The following is an 18,099-nucleotide window of genomic DNA, read 5'->3' as shown; positions in this document are numbered from 1 at the left end:
TCTAATCGTGTTTGGCTGAAAGAAGAAAGTCATATACACCCAGGATGGCTTGAGGGTGAGTCAATGGGATACAGTATACAGATGCGCATTCAGTTTCTGACGTATTCCACGCACTTGAGTCTGTCAACAACAGGACAAATGGAAGAGTGAACAAACTTTCGCTTTGACGTGTCCAGTTTAAACGGCTAGTTTGTGTCTCTGTACAGACTTAAAAGGGATCCCATCATCAGAAACGAGTGGATGTTTTATTTTAATGGCGTCCTGGATCACGTCGGAGGATTATATATTTGTTCGGAGGATTTTGTTTGTAAACGAGGCACAGTGTAATGGAGAGTTCGGAAAGAAACTTTTGTTGAAAGATGAAGCAGCCGACTGTATTGGATCTGACAGCAGCTCCATCATAAGACGCAAGTAAATTATTTCATAATGCTTTGTCTGTAAATTATTTTTTTATGGATATAAACTTACTCATGTGCAATAGCGAGTGGGCCTTGATACTGTTTCCTGCAATGACATTAGCCAATCATAACAGTGGCCGTTACTGACAAACCCCTTAAGTGTCACCCCCCCCCCCCTTTTTTTATAGACATGAAAATGCACATTCCGAACTTAAATGGTTGTAATTCAAGAATGCTTTGGAATATAGACGCAAGATTGGTCTTGTTTTAAAGGCATTTGGCAGATTTTTGCAGAAGTGAATTAAATTAAGAAAGTGAAAAACTTATAGAATTTTTGAGTTAATGAAAATGTACAATGTACATTGTTTTTTTTAGATAAAATATATATTTTCAAAACATGTTGCACTCTAAATCTGCAAGGAAATCAAAGCCAATAATCTAAACAAGTTGTGTTTAAAATTTTAGGTTGATATCTCAAAAAATGAGCTTTCAGTAAGATTTTGTTTGGACGCAGTACCAAACTTTTTCACTAGGTGACAACCAGACTCCATTACTGCCCATATAAGGGCGCCTACATTTCCATATGTGGTTTGAGTGATCTGAACCATATATGTCCACAATTTTCATATAATTTATGAAGTAGACATCCTTTTCAGAAGTAGTATGGGAAGTTTGGCAGATTTTGATATGAATTCAACCTCTAATAAACTTAAAAAGAACACGCATGTGCGTTATAGTTCGCTGCCACATCACAAATGGTGAATCTATTATTTTTTTTCTTTATATTTAAAACATTTTCAGACCTTTTTTTCTAAAACATTTAATGGATGTTATTTTTTGAACTCTTGGCATGAAAACAAACTGAGGTTTCTACCATTCTTTCACGATTTTTCACGCCCTTCGCTATTTCAAAATAAAGGTCTGAACACACCTTAGGAGTATGAAAATATTCTTGTTGTAAATTGATAAATTACGGCTCCTCTGTAATTTATTTTGAAAATCAGTTTGTCAAGATTAGTTTAGGTTTAGTATAGGATATTACTGTTTTAAATATGTAATGGCCGTGGGCCCACCGGTGGGCCGGTGACACTGGAGCTGACCCTTAAAACAGATAATTCCAGGGTCAGTATGAGGGTTGAAAATAATAATTTTTCTGCATATATATATTTGTTTGTTTGTTTGTTTTTTGTGCAAAAAACTTTATTAGCATTATAAATGAACCTCAAGAACATATTAATAAATAAAAAAATCCATGTCATGATCCCTTTAAATATCCAATGTCAATCAATAGCGATAAAATAGCAAAACCACACAAACATCCTTAAGCATATACATCTTTTAAAAGTGACAAACACGTAATGTATTCTTTTCAAATATGTTTTCCCCGATGAGAAACAGCTTTGCTGTGTACAGGAATCGGCATGATTGAAATTGCTAAGCACTATGCCAGTCGCCTTTCATGCATATTTGGATTAAATCATAATTACACTACACAAAACTCTGTCCCTCATTTAAAGGATCTACAGTGATAAATGGGTGCGATATATGACCGGCATAAGCAATGTTCTCCCTGCACAAAATCATTTTGTACTTCCTTCTGTCATGCAAATTATTTTTGGCAGAGTTTTGTGAATAATGTATCCCAGTGGCCTAATGACAGCACACACAAACAGGCAGTAACACACAGGCACACAACCCTCAAACTAAACCGTTAATGCAGTCTGAGTAGTTTGAATAGACGAGACTTGAGGATTTACATATAATCCATATCTGGCAGATCCGTTAGTTCTGTGGCTGGGAATAGAGACTTCTAGAAGCGCGTTTAGTGTGTCTCCAGAGAACTGAACACAGAACGGCATCATACTTCCTTATTGGACTAGATTGCTGGCTTATTTTATGTGAATGTTTATTTTTAGTACGTACTATTCTCTCACATTCTCAGCGAATTTCACCTCTCTCAGCCAAAAGGCATGTTGATCCCTAGATACTACTATTCTTGCAGTAATGAGCCCATTAATTAACAGGCAGATAAATGGGATTTTCTCAAATGTATCTTCAAGAAATGAAATAACGCAATTCATGAGATGGAAATAAGTCACTGAGAGCAGTGGACAAAATTCAAGGGAATATACTGTAGAAACCGTACAGAAGGCTGTGTTCATAGTACTGCTGTTGGCATTAGTGTAGAATCCCAGAATTTCCACAGGGATGACGTTTTTTGATCATCTTTAGATGAACATCTTCTTATAAACATGTAGAAAGTGACTTTAAATCAGATCTCCACAACTAAATCCATAACAGCACTGCTTGTTGTTAAGCGATCACAGCTTATTAATCAGCATGATTATAGGACTGGTGGGAGTATAGACACACTGAAATGTTCACAGCCAAAAATCACAGCCGAGAAAAGAAGCGACTGCAAGCGTGCACAAAATGCAGACATTTCTAAGGCATACAAAGTAAAACAATGTCCAAACAGAGAGACACAGACAAGTATGATTATCTGAACAGAGGACAAAACTGTTTATTTTAAAACCTCAAGATGATAGTGGAAATAGACCTTCTATTATAGCATTAAAAGCAAAAATCATGTTTTTCTTGTTGCAAGAACTATGTATTTGATACACTGTGCAATATGAAATAGGCTACCATGAAAAAATAGTTATTTTTATAAACATGAAATAGTCTAAACCTTTACAGCGTAAAGGTTAAGAGGCCCATCTATCACTAGCCGCTTTCCGACCGGAGGAACCTTTTCACAGTTCCTAGAACTATTGGCTAAAGTACCCGTATGTTCCTGCGGTGCGAACACGCCGACTAGGAACAACTTTAGTTCTAGGAACTCCATTTGGAGAAACTAATTTAGCTCCTACTTCAGAGTAGGGTCTAAACCAGCACTATAGGAACTACCCGTGTTAGTGTACGCTGATGACCGAACGCACGCAAAACACCAGCACCTGCCATTTTTAAAACAGCTATATGTAAACACACAGATTATAGCCTATATATTTACTCCAGAAACTAGATACAAACATGGAAAACAGTGATAGATGGGCCTCTAAACCTTTATGCTGAAGAGAAAATCCAACTCAACTTTGAGGGGACCAAGTCAAACATGATTATGTATTTCTGCTCCGCTAGCAACACTGGACATCAACCACACGGCATAGGCTAATAACCTTTTTTTCATATACTGTGTACTTTCTATAACAATTCTATCTAATAACATGTTAAATAGTACTGTTAGACAGATTGCTAACTAATGAACAGAGAATGCGAGCATTGTTTGCTCTGGCGTTCTCAGCGCCGTCAAAATAAAGGTCCGTCGCCCGTCAAAATAAAAGTCGCCGTGCTTGTGTCACTCCCTTATCCCTCCTACCAGTTCCTATGGCCACTTGGCCAGTGCGAACACAAACAGCGAAATCGAGTTTGGGGGAGAGTAGTTCTTAGAACTGTTTAGAAGTGGACAGTTCCTATAACTAAGTTCCTGTAACTACTTGGTCGGAAAGCGGCTACTGTTTAATGTTTCGTAGAGTTAGTTTCTGGAGTAAATATATAGGCTATAATCGGTGTCTGTACACAGCCTTTTTTTAAAATGGCGGGTGCTGGTATTTCGCATACTTTCGGCCAATCAGCGTATACTAACATCAAGGATAGGTCCTATAGCACTGGTTTAGACCCTACTCTGAAGTAGGAACTAAATTAGTTCCTTCAAAAGACTTCCTAGACCTAAAATAGTTCCTAGTTCCTGCGGTACGAACGCACCAAAATCCGGGGACTTCCGCCAATGGTTCTAGAAACTATGAAAGGTTCCTCCGGTGCGAAAGCCCCTTTTGTGAATGTATTAGCAGTAGCAAGTCTCTGTACTTAATCTGTAGCAGCAGCGTAGCAGATCTGTTCCGCCAAGACCAAATACATTAACATTGACACATCCATTACAATCAGAAATCACTTTTTTAGAAATTTCAGGCCCTGATTTTCACTGTATTTGTGTAAAGTGGTATTTTGTGTGCTTTCGGCCAATCAGCATATACTAACGTCACAGATAGTTCCTATAGCGTTTAGGTTGAGGTGTAGGTTAACCTAACAGGTTTAGGTTGATGTGTAGTTACAGTAGATGTGTGCAGTCATTAACAGTATTGCATGTCTAATTATTCTATCTGGTAGTGCAGTAGAGAGGATGTCCTTAGAGTAAATTGTTTTAGAAGTGCTTTGATTTTTCTTCCCCCTCCTCAGTTTCACATCTGACTTCCCCAGATAATTGGACTCTCTTTCTTATCCGTCATGTTTCTGTTGCTTGCTTCCATCAAGTGGATTAGAGGTTATAATATGTGAAAGATGCTTGAAATGTGCATAATCGTCCTATTGAAGTCATTTACATGCAATTATAATTCATCCTAATGTTTTGTTCCCGTTGTTTTAATTGTTTTTGAAAAGGTGTCTCCTTTATGTGCTGCATTGTGTAAGTCTATAAGTGTCAAGGTAGTTGTAATTGTGTTGTTTGTGTGGTTTCATTAGCAGTGTTCCTCTCTGTCCAACAGAGCATGCAGATAGCTATCATGTGCATGAGGAACAAGAACAACTAGTGAAATTTAGATGAACTCTTGACAGCAAGCAACAATCTGTAATTATACCTCACAATGTTGTGTTCCTGCCATAATCAGTTTCTCCTTTCTTCTTCTTCTTTTATGTATTTTGGCGTTCCATCTCCTGTCTTACCATCATCCCTGTGGTTTTTGGCACCTTTGCTCTGTCTGAATGAAAAATTCATGTGAGATTTTGTTTCCTGCTTCCAAATGCATCCATTACCTCAGTATGGGGGTACCACCTTTTCAGAATTCTCTTCAGAAACGAAACCTCGGCTGAACTGTGGAAGAGCCACCTCCAATCTCACTTCCTTCACAATAGAGAGAGCTTATTTGTGCCTTTCCCTCTGGGTGACTTGTTTGATGAACTATAGTGATTCTGCATTCGGTCCATTGCTTTAAATTCCTGAATGGCAGAGCCTCGGCCACTGCTGCATGAGAGAGATGAGAAGCTTCACAATGGTTATGCAGATCAACGGGGAAACTGAATCTGAAGCGGCCCCCACCATGCCGATATGGATTTTCAGTCTATCAGCGTGCAGACATGGTCAATCAGACAGGAAATTCAGTTGATTCAGTTGCAGTGTTGAGCTCATGGCCTCATGTTGGTTTGATCAGAGTCTTGTGTATTGTAAGCAGATTTACAGTCAAAGAACCAGATATGATCCTGGAGTCAAGAGTGTAGTCAATTGAAGAAAAGTTTTACTGAAGATAGTTTGTAGTTTCATCAGGCAGAAGTCAGCTTCAAGACTCACAAGGAGTTCATAGACCGCTCCGCTTACAGTTACAAAGATCACAGCAATTATACCCTTCATCAAGGTCTAAGATACATCCTTGCTTCAGGTTGAATGATTCTGATTGGCTAAGAAATAGATAAACATAGTAATTTTCCACACATGGACTGATAGGCGGTAGCACATCTCTATAGTCTGTACGGCTGCCACCAGGACCCTGAGTTAGGTACCAGTGGTCCTCCGAGGTCACTAGACTGTCTCTAGGCACCAGCATGTCAAAGAAAACAAGTCAGTCCATCTCCACTAATGCCAATTATTCCTTAACCTGTAACCAAGAATACTAACACACACACAGCTTCCTCAAGGTTGGATTTGGCCAGGCTCTAACTATAAACAGGAGAGTCTTCTCAAAACATCAAGATAATACGTTCTTTCTCTCAATGAGAGGACACTTTAATCTAACAGTAAAGTAAAGACTTTAGCTAAGAAATGGTCACTTTAACTATTGGTTCCAATGACCCTTGTGACCTATAGTCATCATGGTGAAGAACAGATACTGTAGATGTTTTAACACACGTTGAAGACCTTTCTCTAAAAAACGAGTCCATATTTCATTTCTGGAAACCGGGCTAGATAAGCAAGCACTGTTGCTGTATTCCTAGCATAGAATAGACCTACAGTCACCTCTCAGATATCAAATAAAGACATTAGAGAATACACGAAAGGAACATTTCAGTAATCACACTGGTAACTTCTATAACAAAGTAAAATCTCATAAGCCTAGAGAAGTCATTCAACTCATTTAATATTTACAAGGAAAAATATTGATTAATACCTTGATTATAATCACTCATTAGATATACATTGAAGCAGCAGTGGATTCCAGTATAAATGTGGTCCACGTTGCAGCTGGCCAAGAAACAGACTTTAGACTGAAAGAGACCATCTGACCGATGTGTATATAACGTTCAAAAGTTTGATATGTAATTTATCCCTGTTATGTCAAAGCTGATTTTTCAGCATTATTACTCCAGTCTTCAGTGTCTCATGATCCTGCAGAAATCATTCTATTATGTTGATTTGTTGCTCAAGATTTTTTTTTTTATTATTATTATCAATGTTGAAGACAGTGGTGCTGATTAATATATTTGTAGAAACTAATGTTTTTTTCAGGATTTTACTAAGCTCAAATGAACAGCATTTATTTGAAATATAAATCTTTCGTAACATTATAGATGTTTTACTGTCACTTTATTGATTTGATGCATTCTTGCTTAATTAAATATTAATATCTTTATTCATTTCGTAATGGTCTCAAACTTTTACAGTACACACACCATTTAGCAGTGGTCAAATTAAACGATATTGTATATATGTGTAATTTAAAGTATATAATATATGTGTAAGCAGCAGAAAATGTGTATGGACTTTTCTAAAGCATTTCTACCTCTCCAAAAGTAATATGTACTCTGAAAATAAAGTGAAAAGTTCTGCTAATGTACATCTAGGGGCCGTTTACACAACACTGCTTTCAACTAAAAACAGAAAACAGCGTTTTGGGGGCCTGAAAATTAAAACTTTTGAAAACGGTTTTCAAAGTGCAAGTTTTTGAAAAACGATACTGTTATCAAAAACGCAAATTTGTAAAAACGCAGATGTCATGCACATGCGTATTACGCGTTTAGCATAGTCATGCATGTTTGGCGCGAGTGCTCTGTAGTAAAATAATGCGTATGTGCGCAGGCACATTTCTTTCTTTACAAAGTGACCTCACAAACTACTGGCCTGGCAAGCATAATACAACGTTTTTAGTAATTTTCAATGATATGTGTTAGCAGGGATCGGTTTTACAATGTTATCATGTGTACAAAGAAAAAACGTTTCTGTTTTTTTTGTACATCGTTGTCGTGTAAACGTACCCCTAGTTTACATAATTACCTCAAACAAAACTCTCAAAACTGAAAGAATTTCTTTAAGTGAAGAGCTTGAATCAACCTGGTAAACACACCTTGATTTCAATGGATTTATACATCTAAAGAGACTTCCATTTGGATTCAAATAATTTTTTTTAAATCAGCTGATTCATTTATTGGGAGTTGAACCCTTGGCTTGACATTCGAGTTGCTACTGCCATGCTCTAGTTCGAGCGACAGGAAGTTGTAAAGAGTCAGCCAATCAGATTAGAGCTTGCCGAATTGAGAAAGTACCCTCCAGTTTTGTAAACAATATGTATCCGTCGGTCATCAAATGGACTGTGGGCATCTGTAGGTGCGAAGCCGAGACTAATGTGATCATGAAATGACTATTGTGTGTGATTTCACTGGGGAATGATTGTTAGTGATATCAACCTGTGTCTCATTTCAGGGGTGAAAGCTGTGTTCTCTGGTCACTACCACAGAAATGCAGGAGGATGCCATGATGGGCTGGATATGGTGGTGAGCTCAGCAGTGGGTTGTCAGTTGGGGAATGACACTCACGGTGTGCGAGTGGTGGTAGTTACTGAAGATGATATCATCCATCGCTACCATAGTCTGGATCAATTAACCAAAAGAGGAATGGATGAAGACCTGAAGAAATTGTTGGTTTGAAACCATCTCCAGTTAAATAATCATGCGGTCGTGTCTTTATCTTCAACATTCATTATAGAAACTGAGCCGTTATTTGTACATTTAGAGATTTCAGGTGTTTTTTTTTTTTTACAGGAACGAACGTTCTTGCGTTACATTAGCAATACATTAGCCACTTTTGATCTTTGATACTCACATCATCTGTCTCCACACTTTAATCATGCAAATGCGTCTGAGAATTCAGTTAAATCACCTCATCATACTAATGGAGTGGGGAAATGCTAGGGTACAATGGTAGTTTAATAGTGCTGAACATTTTGGATGACAGTTTGATGAGTTCACTCTTTGCTCCTCTCTGCTCATTACTCTGTTTCTGAGAGGAGGGAAGAGGGAATCTCCATGGTAACTATTGAAAGACATGGCTGTGGTGACCGGGACATCGAGTCACTTGTACTGTGGGTGGATCACCGAAAACATAATTGTTGACCTCACCTCACACTTGGACGAACGCAACCGAGTGTGACTGAACAACTTAAACGGCAGGCGTACAGCAATAAAAGACATTTTAAATGACCAAGCTCTTGTCTGAATTCAATCTGAGATCTCGTGTCTTCCTCACCAGTGTCATTCATGCTAAATTAAACTGGATGTTTTCAAGCTTTCTCTGGATCTTTCCATGTAATATTTATATGTAATGTCTAATGCTATGACCATGCAGAGGGGTTAAAAAGTTTAAAGTTTTCATGATAAATTTTGTAAAAGACATTCAGTTGGAGTGAAAACATGATTATCAGAATGTTTTAGTATTTTATTTGTGCTCCTTTTGCTTTAATAGCGGACACTTGAGTTGCAGGAACATTTGACTCACTGTACAAAGGTGTTCACATGATCAATATTGCAAATTTACGGTTACACTACAATAAGGTCTAATTTGTTAACTAACATGAACGAGTAATGAGCAGTATATTTCTATTGCATTTATTAACCATTGTTAATGTTAGTTAATAAAAGTACATTTGTTCATTGTTTATGTTAGAGTTCATTATCTAATGTCGATGGACACTATGATTTATTGTAGTAGTAAATGTTCAAATGAACATTAAGATATTAATATATGTAATATATATTGTTTGTTCGTTAGTAACTAATGGTAACAGATGAAACCTTATTGTAAAATGTTAGCTAATTTACTTGATTAGTAACCTAGAAATCTGACTGCACAATCTGAAACATTTCTTATTCGTTTTATGGTATGTTTCTTTGTTTTAATTTTGTTTTAGATTTTGAATTCTGTACATGGTTGTATTTTTGTACTGTACTTTAAATAAAATTCATTAAAAAAAAAAAAGTAATGCTTTGTCTGTTGTCTCTATTTTCACAAATGAGCTTTTATTTTTAAGAGGTTTATGATTTGAATATAGGGCCCCAGAATGCAACTACAATTCACACAAATATGACTGAAATAAATATTTGCAGCACTTGTTAAAAATCTATTCGCCACTAGCGAGATTTGGAAATATTTGTGCATCCGGATAGTTGCCATAGTTACTGTAATACACTCCTGGGCCAAAAATGGTAAAATATTTAGGTCTTTTAATGGTCTTAACCATTTATTCGCATATCACTGGTCAAGAACTTAGCAAGAATTACACTAATACTGTAGATAAGTAACTTAACACAGAATATCCTTCCCCAACTTCAAACAGTTCACGAGTAGCTGAAAAATGTCTCCCAGTTCAATTGAGCTCATTTGAATATTCACTTTAGGATTTAAATCTGGACTCTGACCCGGCTAAAACATGAACCTGATGAACTTGTTCTCAAGCCACTTCTTGGTTGTCTTTGCAATTTGGGCAAAAGCGTTGTCTTGTTGAAAAATAACATCCGATCATTCCTCTTTATAACATTATTCAGCAATATTCTCCTGTACTACAAAGCACTAAATGACTTTTCACAGTGAAGCAGCTCACCAATACCAATAGCTAAAAAGGCTCCTCGAACATTGACACCTCTTCCTGTGGTAGAGATGCATTTATTATTATTTCTCAGCAGATTTTTGAAGACGCCGCTCTGGATCATCACCATGCAACTCGTATTTCATTGTGATTCATCACTCCACACATAACTTCTTATATTCTGCCAAAAACATCATTCTGTCTTGGCTTTTTAAGTAGTGCATTCGCTTACATTTTGCTTTTTCATACCAATAATTTGTATTTTAGGAGTGTACAGCTAAAGAGTCTGCACATGTAATGTCTGATTCACGAAGCTTCAAACTGGCTTGTGAGTTTGCGATTTGAATCAGACTCACTCGCTTAATAAATAATTAGAGCTGTTACTGAGTTCACAGCTGACTCCCTTACTGAACGGGTCATTTTTCATTTATGTCAGATTGAAATTAACCAGAAACGGTCACTGTCTTATGTAAGACTTAAATTATTCTATTTCCTGACTTCTTGTTGACTTGACAAAATATAGTGGCAATATATCAATGTTCAAGACATTCTTTTTACTAAAAATATTTCTGGTCATTGCTTAGAGAGGTCCAATGGTTGAAAAGAAAAACTTGGTTTGGGAATAAAACTAAGGTAGGTGACATGTTAAAGGAGCTGTATGTAAGAAATGTATTTCAATTAATCATAAAATGGCCCTGATATGTCACTAGACATTAAGAAATCATGTTCATTTCAAATACTTATATCACTGACAACAGTAGTACGGCCAGGATATTGTCATTTAAAAAGTGAAGTTGCAGCCCTCAACTGATGTTGATGTTGTCATCTTGTGTTTTGGCCTGATGCTCCACCCTCCACCTATCTACCAATCACGAAGTCAGTAGTGTTTCGGGATCCGGGTTGCCAGCTCTGCTCTAGTTACCACAGTTGCAGCTCCTTGTAGCAGCCTACGTTCCTGCTGGATCCTGCAACATATCTGGCAACCTCGAGTCAGGGGGGAGGGGGAGGGGATACAGTGATTGCAGTACCAGTTTTGGCCACAATCTTACATACAGCTCCTTTAAAACACAATATTTCACTTTTTTATTCCAACAAGCAGGAATATTAGTAACACTCTACAATAAGGTTTCAATTGTTAGCATATAACTACATTAGTTAACATGAACAAATTTATACTTACTGCATTTTTATCTTTATGTTAGTCTCATCATTTAGCCTACTAATACATGTTTAAGATCCAAAGTTGTATCTGTTAACATTAGTTATTACACTATGAACTAGCAAGAACATGAACATTTTTATTAACAAACATTGACAAAGGTTGATCAATGCTTTATGACTATATTACACATTGTTAGTTCATTAGTCAATGCATTAACTAATGTTCATGAGACCTTATTGCAAAGTGTTATCAAAGTATTCTTATGATGATATAATGATATTTAAATGGCACAAATACAATCAGGATCACCAGAGTGACAGAATCAAATTGGGGGAAAAATTGTAATAAATGAATCGGCAATAGAAAGAAAATACGTTTTAGTGTTTCATCCATTACACAAAACAATCTGTCCCATTGCTAGTAGCAGCTCTACAAAGACCTGATTCAGTGAACCTAGGCATAAAATGTCCCTTGTCATGTTTCCTTATGTTCTCTCCAGCTTCTTCCTGTAGCGGCTGTTGTATATTGAAAGCATCACCCTGTGCTTTTTGTTCTGATCTCAAGCCCGAGGGCAAGTAATCAGCATGTCATTCTAAGATAGCATGCAGTACTCAAGGATGTACAACATAATACGATTTGTCCAGGTCAGTGACTTCAGTCGTAATGCCCTTTGGTCTTACATCGATAATTTGGATGTCACAGTAAGTCAGCTGTAAAGAGTTGCACAGGTTTCTCTGTTACTGAGTTTTTAAACGTGAGAAATTATTAGGCCATTTGTCAGTTTCTTTTTTTTTTTTGGTGATTTTCCTTTTATTGTGACAGGACAGTAGAGAGATGACAGGAAACGAGGTGGGAGAGAGACGGGGGATGGGATCGGGAAAGGTCCACGAGCCGGGACTCGAACTCGGGCCACCCGAGCGCAAAGGCGCTACATGTCGGCCATTGGCACCGACCACTTGTCAGTTTCTAAAGCAGTTTTTCTTGCCCATCCCACTTCTGACATAGACAGACAGCATTGCATGTAGATGAATTCAGCTTTAGAACAGGAGGACATCTGACATTTAGCAGGTTGGTTTTCTTCACACAGCAGAATGAACTCCTACACTTGAGTAAATCACAGGGCATCAACAGCCTGACATATAAACCACCAATAATAACCACCTGCCGAATGGCCAAAACTGGCTTTATAGCGGCCATATTGAAGAGTAAAATATCCTTTAAACAACAGTTAATTCCTGCTAGACCAATCAGATTCGGAGAAACAATTACATTTAATATTAAATCCATCAGTTTGTGAGATTCTAATTTGTGACTTTTCTGCAGGTTACAGCAGACGCCAATAGGTGTTGGCAAGTGAATGGCTGCATCCGAAAGCGCATACTTCCCTACTATATAGGTGAACAACGGTATGTGACAAAAGATGTCCAAAAATGCCAGAAATTCACAGTATTCATAAAAGAGTAGGCAAAAAGTACCCAGATGACCTACTTCTTCCATACTACTACACACATTCATACTATAAAGAACATACTTTTTTAGTGGCCATGAAGTAATTATTCAAAATAAGTACCTACTCAAGAGACTATGCGATGCAATGTCTTTATGAGTGAGTTACTCAACTGATTCGTTCGAAACACTGATTCAGAACTGAGTCAGTGTGAATCATTCAAACAGATTATTTAAATTCACCATGAAATCAAAAATGGACAATTCTTGTTTTTTTATGAAATATTGCAGTAGTTTAGTAATTCTAAATGATTTATCCGTTTACCTTGTAATCTTTAATCAAAATAACTTTCCCTCCCTCTTGCAACGACATCTCTTCTCTGATGACACGTTTACTGGCGCGAGGGCGGGACAACCTGTCACTCACATGAGATCACCGCAACAGAAAATGACAATCCAATTGATACTTTGCATGTGACGTCAGTTGTACTGGCTGGCGGGCAAGAACGTCATTCTCTAGCAACGAAAACCAGTAAACTAATCAAGGATCTTGCCAGGACGTTGCCAGTTTTAATATACAAAAGTTGGTGTTTTGAGGTGTACACGACATGCCAGATAGTTGTTGTGCGATTGGATGCACTAACCGCGTTTGTTGCCCGCCAGATATCACGTGACTGCAAAGTATTAATAAATTCCCGATGGTCAAAATCAAGTACCGCTCTACATTTGTTCTTGTTTGAGAAGCCGTTTCACTTAGATATACTTCACAATAGGGACTGGCACTGTTTCATTGAAAAAATGCTGATTCAAAACACCACTGTATGTTGCTCTGAAATGTGCAACAGTTCTATTAATGCTTATTGCTAAAGGAGAGGAAGTTATTTTGATTAAAGATTACAAGGGCTCATGATTTTTGTTTATTTTTATAATTATGTGCATGGATAAATCGTTTATAATAAATCCTCCAATATTCAATTTAAAAAAAAATAATAGTTAATTTTGATTTCATGGTGATTTCAATACCTGGAAAAAGCCAGCCTTTAGCATTCTCATTCAGCCAGCCAAACCTTGACCCCTCGTTGTATTCTAACTAAAGTTCCCTCTTTTCCATCAAAATAAAGTTTCTGAAGCGAGAACTTTCCACAAGCCAACACTTCAGGTTGTCAGTCAGCCCCTCACACAGAATTTGACAGATTGCTGTACTGTCTGCCCATCTGCACACGCTATTTCAGTGGAGTTGGACAGTAATAGAGTCATTTTCAGTATGCACATTAGCAAAAACACACAGACACACACTACATCATTAAGATGCCTCATCGGCATTGCAAAATGACTTGGCCTATAAATACCTGTCAAGATGAGCCTAGAAAACCCTATTAATTTTAGATGGATTGAGATGTTTAACCTCAAAACGTGCTTCTAATGCTGTGGAATGTGTGAACTTAAATGTGACCTTGTATATTTATCCTTCTAAGATCTGAGATTAATTTTGTATCTTTAATTGGAATTTCAACTAATTTTTAACATAGAAATGACTTGTCTTATTCAAGTAGAAGGTTTCTATATTTTACATTGTATGAACATTAATCCCTTTCTTACTGGTTCTTTTCAAATCCAGTAAGAATGCTAATGCGGATAATCTACCACCATATTTTCTCACAGCCTTGATTTTCATCCTCTGCCTCAATTAGATTATTACACATGATATTAATATTTGAAATAAAGGGAATTGCAGAAATGAGCTAATGTTTTTTAAAAGCGCCTCTAGACTTATCAGCCACACTGCAGTTTGGTTTCAACACTAAGAGCTCTGTTTTTAAATTCATTGGCACAAAAACGGTCTCATCAAATGGAGCAGCTGTGGTAATTTGTAGAAATACGAAATGTGTTTCCACTTTCAACCACAAACTATTTTGTGTTTTTATTTGTTCTACTGAAATGCACTCTCTCTATTAGTGACTCACAGCAGTTCATTTTGAATGTGTGAGATTTTCCCAAAAACACTGTATTACTGATAGATCATTTATCATGTAACTAGCCAGTGTATTTTGTATGAAGGCTTAAATTCCCACGAGAATTTTCCCTCAGTTGTTTTGGAGTTTACTTCATCAGGATCGCACTGTTCTCACTGTAACTTCATTTGGTGATGTGCAAACCAAATATACTGCAGTGTTATTCGTGCACCTTGGTGACTTTAATCCAGTTTGTAGTAGACTCTGTCTTAAAGTTGATGTACCCTTTCAACTGACTCTCAGTCTTTCCCAAACCCCACTCTCCAAACATTTAAAGAGAAAGTTCACTGTAAAAATGTATATTCTGTCATTATTTATTTACTCACCCTCATGTCTTTCTAAACCTGTATGACTTCTTTCTTCAGTGGAAAATATCAATAGGGATTCAATGTTATTTTGGACCCCATTGACATCTTGTATGGACAAAAACCTCTTCATTAGGTTTAATCTTCTTTTATGTTCCACAGAAGAAAGAAAGTCATACAGGTTTGAATTTTTTGGGTGAACTATCCCTTTAACCATATAAAGCCTACTGTATCATATTTGATACGCAAATATCTAAGGCCTCTAAATTATCAACACGATAAAAACTTGAAAAACGCTGAAAAACCTGCTGTCCATAATCTACTACATGCCTTCTGTTGTCTGATTGATAGTTTATACTTTTTTAGCAAGCCAAAGGTCTTTTAGTATAATTCTAAAAACATCCTCTGTCGGGTCATGGTACATGTGTCTTTTCGCTGTGAAATCTGATTTTTATGAAGTAAATGTAGGAATAACTTTTATATTGAAATATTTTAAGATGAACATTTACTGGATTGAAGCAACTTACAGATGTGTTGGCAGTGACATAAATGTTGTGTTCAGTTGTTGTGGCATTCAATCAAATTGTTTCTAGGTTAGTGTGCAGAGTGCAATTTTAAATAATTACAAAAAGCTTAATTGGCAACTTTATCACAAAAACACAAATTTACCCTGGCACAAAATGACCAGCTAACATAATTTCACTAATCATATAATCAGCACATGGGAAACTGTGAACAAGTACTGGTCAGGAGAAATTGCTCTATCATTCTGACTGGATTACAAGAACAGAATGACTGCTATAAATGGAGGGAAGAAGAGCTTCCATTTCACTGTGTTAGCAATGGTTACCTCCAAAGACAGACAAGCAGGGAATATCGCTCTGCATCAAAATGGCCTCACATGCAAGGAAACTACTGCAAAGAATATTGCACCTAAAAGAACCATTTACCGGATCAGAGAACTTCAAAAAGAGAGGTTCAACCGCAGTGAAGAAGGCTTCAGTACGTCCCAGAGTGTCCAGCAAGTGCCGAGACCGTCTCCTCCTGAGGAGTCTGAGGATTCGTGTCACCACCAGTGCAGAACTTGTTCAATATTGAAAGCAGGTGTGTGAGTGCATCCGCATGACAGTGCTTTTATGTCAAGAAGGGCAGTAAAGAAGCCTCTCTCCAAGAAAAACATCAAGGACAGACTGAAATTCTGCAGGAAGTCCAAGGATTGGACAGTAGAAGAGTGGTTCAAAGTTATTTTTTTCTGATGAAGCCTGATTTTTTGTGACACGTGGAAAATTGATTGTCCGGAGAAGGAAAGGTGAACGCTACTATGAGTCCTGTGTCGTGCCAACAGTGAAGCATCCTGAGACCATTCATGTGTGGTTGCTTTTCATCCAAGGGAGGCTCTCTTACAATTCTGCCCAAAAACACTGCCATGAATAAAGACTGGTATCAAAACGTCCTGCAAGCGCAACTTCTCACAACGATCCAGAAGCATTTTGGTGATGATACGTGCATCTTCCAGCATGATAAGGCACCGTGTCACAAGGCAAGAGTGATAATGAAGTGGCTTGGAGATCATTATAAAATTTTGGATCTGTGGCCAGGCAACACCTCGGATCTTAAACTCATAGGCTGCTGCGTTCCAGTCCACTTTTAGACACGCAATTGCATATTTACCTAAGCACTTCCCCTCGGGGGAATCCCTGCCGCCATTTTGAAGTGCGTTCCACTTCGTGAAGTGGACGAGGGAAGTTTATATGGACAAATACAACTTTGCGAAAGACAAAAATTTTGTCACTGCCAATACTTTTGGCAACAGCTGTAGGTTTGTCTTATCTTTTTAAATCATATTAAAATGTATCAAATATGAAACAACAACAACAACAAAAAAATCATATTCTCCTACATCATAATGAGCCATAAAAGCCTGGTGTATCAAATATGATAATATATGATCCGGGCCGTTTCCAGATCATATGGTGGACCTGCGCCTATACACAACCACAACGCATGATGTAGTCAGCCGGATCCGGGCCGTATCCAGATCAGATGGTGGACCTGCGCCTAGACACGACCACAATGCATCCTTGAAGTGTCAGCAGAGATTGTGTCAACTAGACTCTCCCCTGTAAAGGCCTCATCGACACGACAGCCAGTGGCACTGATCCTCAACAAACCCGTCTCCATACCGGCGTGATGACTCCGATCTTCAACCAGATGGAACTGGATAATATTCTGAATGTTCCATTCCAATCTGACTTCTGACCTGTAATGCTGCCTGAATCAAAATCATACACTGTTTGTTCGCTGGCCAAAGGAGAAGTGCCCCCCCCCGACTGAGCTTGGTTTCTCACAAGGTTTTTTTTCTCCATTCTGTCACCTGATGGAGTTTTGGTCACTTTTTTCGCCTTTGTTGACATTGGTTTTTGGCTTGCTTAGTTGGGGACATTTAATTTAATATTCAACAATAATATTGATCTGCCTGCATTGACACCATTATGAGAACTGTACTGAGCTGGACGATGACATCACGGTTTTCTCCAGAGCGGCTATATATATATAAATTAACTAAATTAATAACTTGAGTACAACAAAACTGAAACATCACTGAAGCTGGACTGTGATGCTATTTTCTTCTTGAAACAAACTTTGTTGCATTATTTTCCTGTTAACTCTGTAAAAGCTGCTTTGAAACAATCTGTATTGTAAAAAGCGCTATATACATAAATGTGACTTGACTGTGACAATAAAAAAAAATACATAAGCAGACTTTTTAAATATTTTGTCTAAAGATTCAATAAATTGTTTTCATTTCAAAAGATTTTTCTGTTATTTCATACGTCAGGCTTTACAGGGTTAAAGCGCAAGAGCAGGAACCCTGTTTACAGTGAGTGGAACATTTGGACTTGTTTTTAATGAGTCATTGACATAACTCTGTTT

The 18,099-nt window shown here is 37.5% G+C and overlaps 1 protein-coding gene across 1 annotated transcript in view; it reads left to right on the top strand.

Annotated features, from left to right (window-relative positions):
* The window catches only part of cpped1 (calcineurin-like phosphoesterase domain containing 1), a 30,483-nt gene extending 20,862 nt beyond the window's left edge, over positions 1-9,621 (top strand). The window contains exon 4 of the mRNA XM_079851887.1: positions 8,083-9,621. Within this exon, the coding sequence (XP_079708013.1) occupies positions 8,083-8,306 (224 nt within the window). The 3' untranslated portion in view covers positions 8,307-9,621. The remainder of the gene's footprint in view (positions 1-8,082) is intronic.
* The last annotated feature ends 8,478 nt before the right edge of the window (positions 9,622-18,099 follow it).

Source organism: Squalius cephalus, assembly GCF_949319135.1.
Source record: "Squalius cephalus genome assembly, chromosome: 19".
In the NCBI taxonomy this organism is placed as follows: domain Eukaryota; kingdom Metazoa; phylum Chordata; class Actinopteri; order Cypriniformes; family Leuciscidae; genus Squalius; species Squalius cephalus.
Note: the sequence above shows the minus strand (reverse complement) of the source record. Positions and strands in the feature narration are given on the sequence as shown.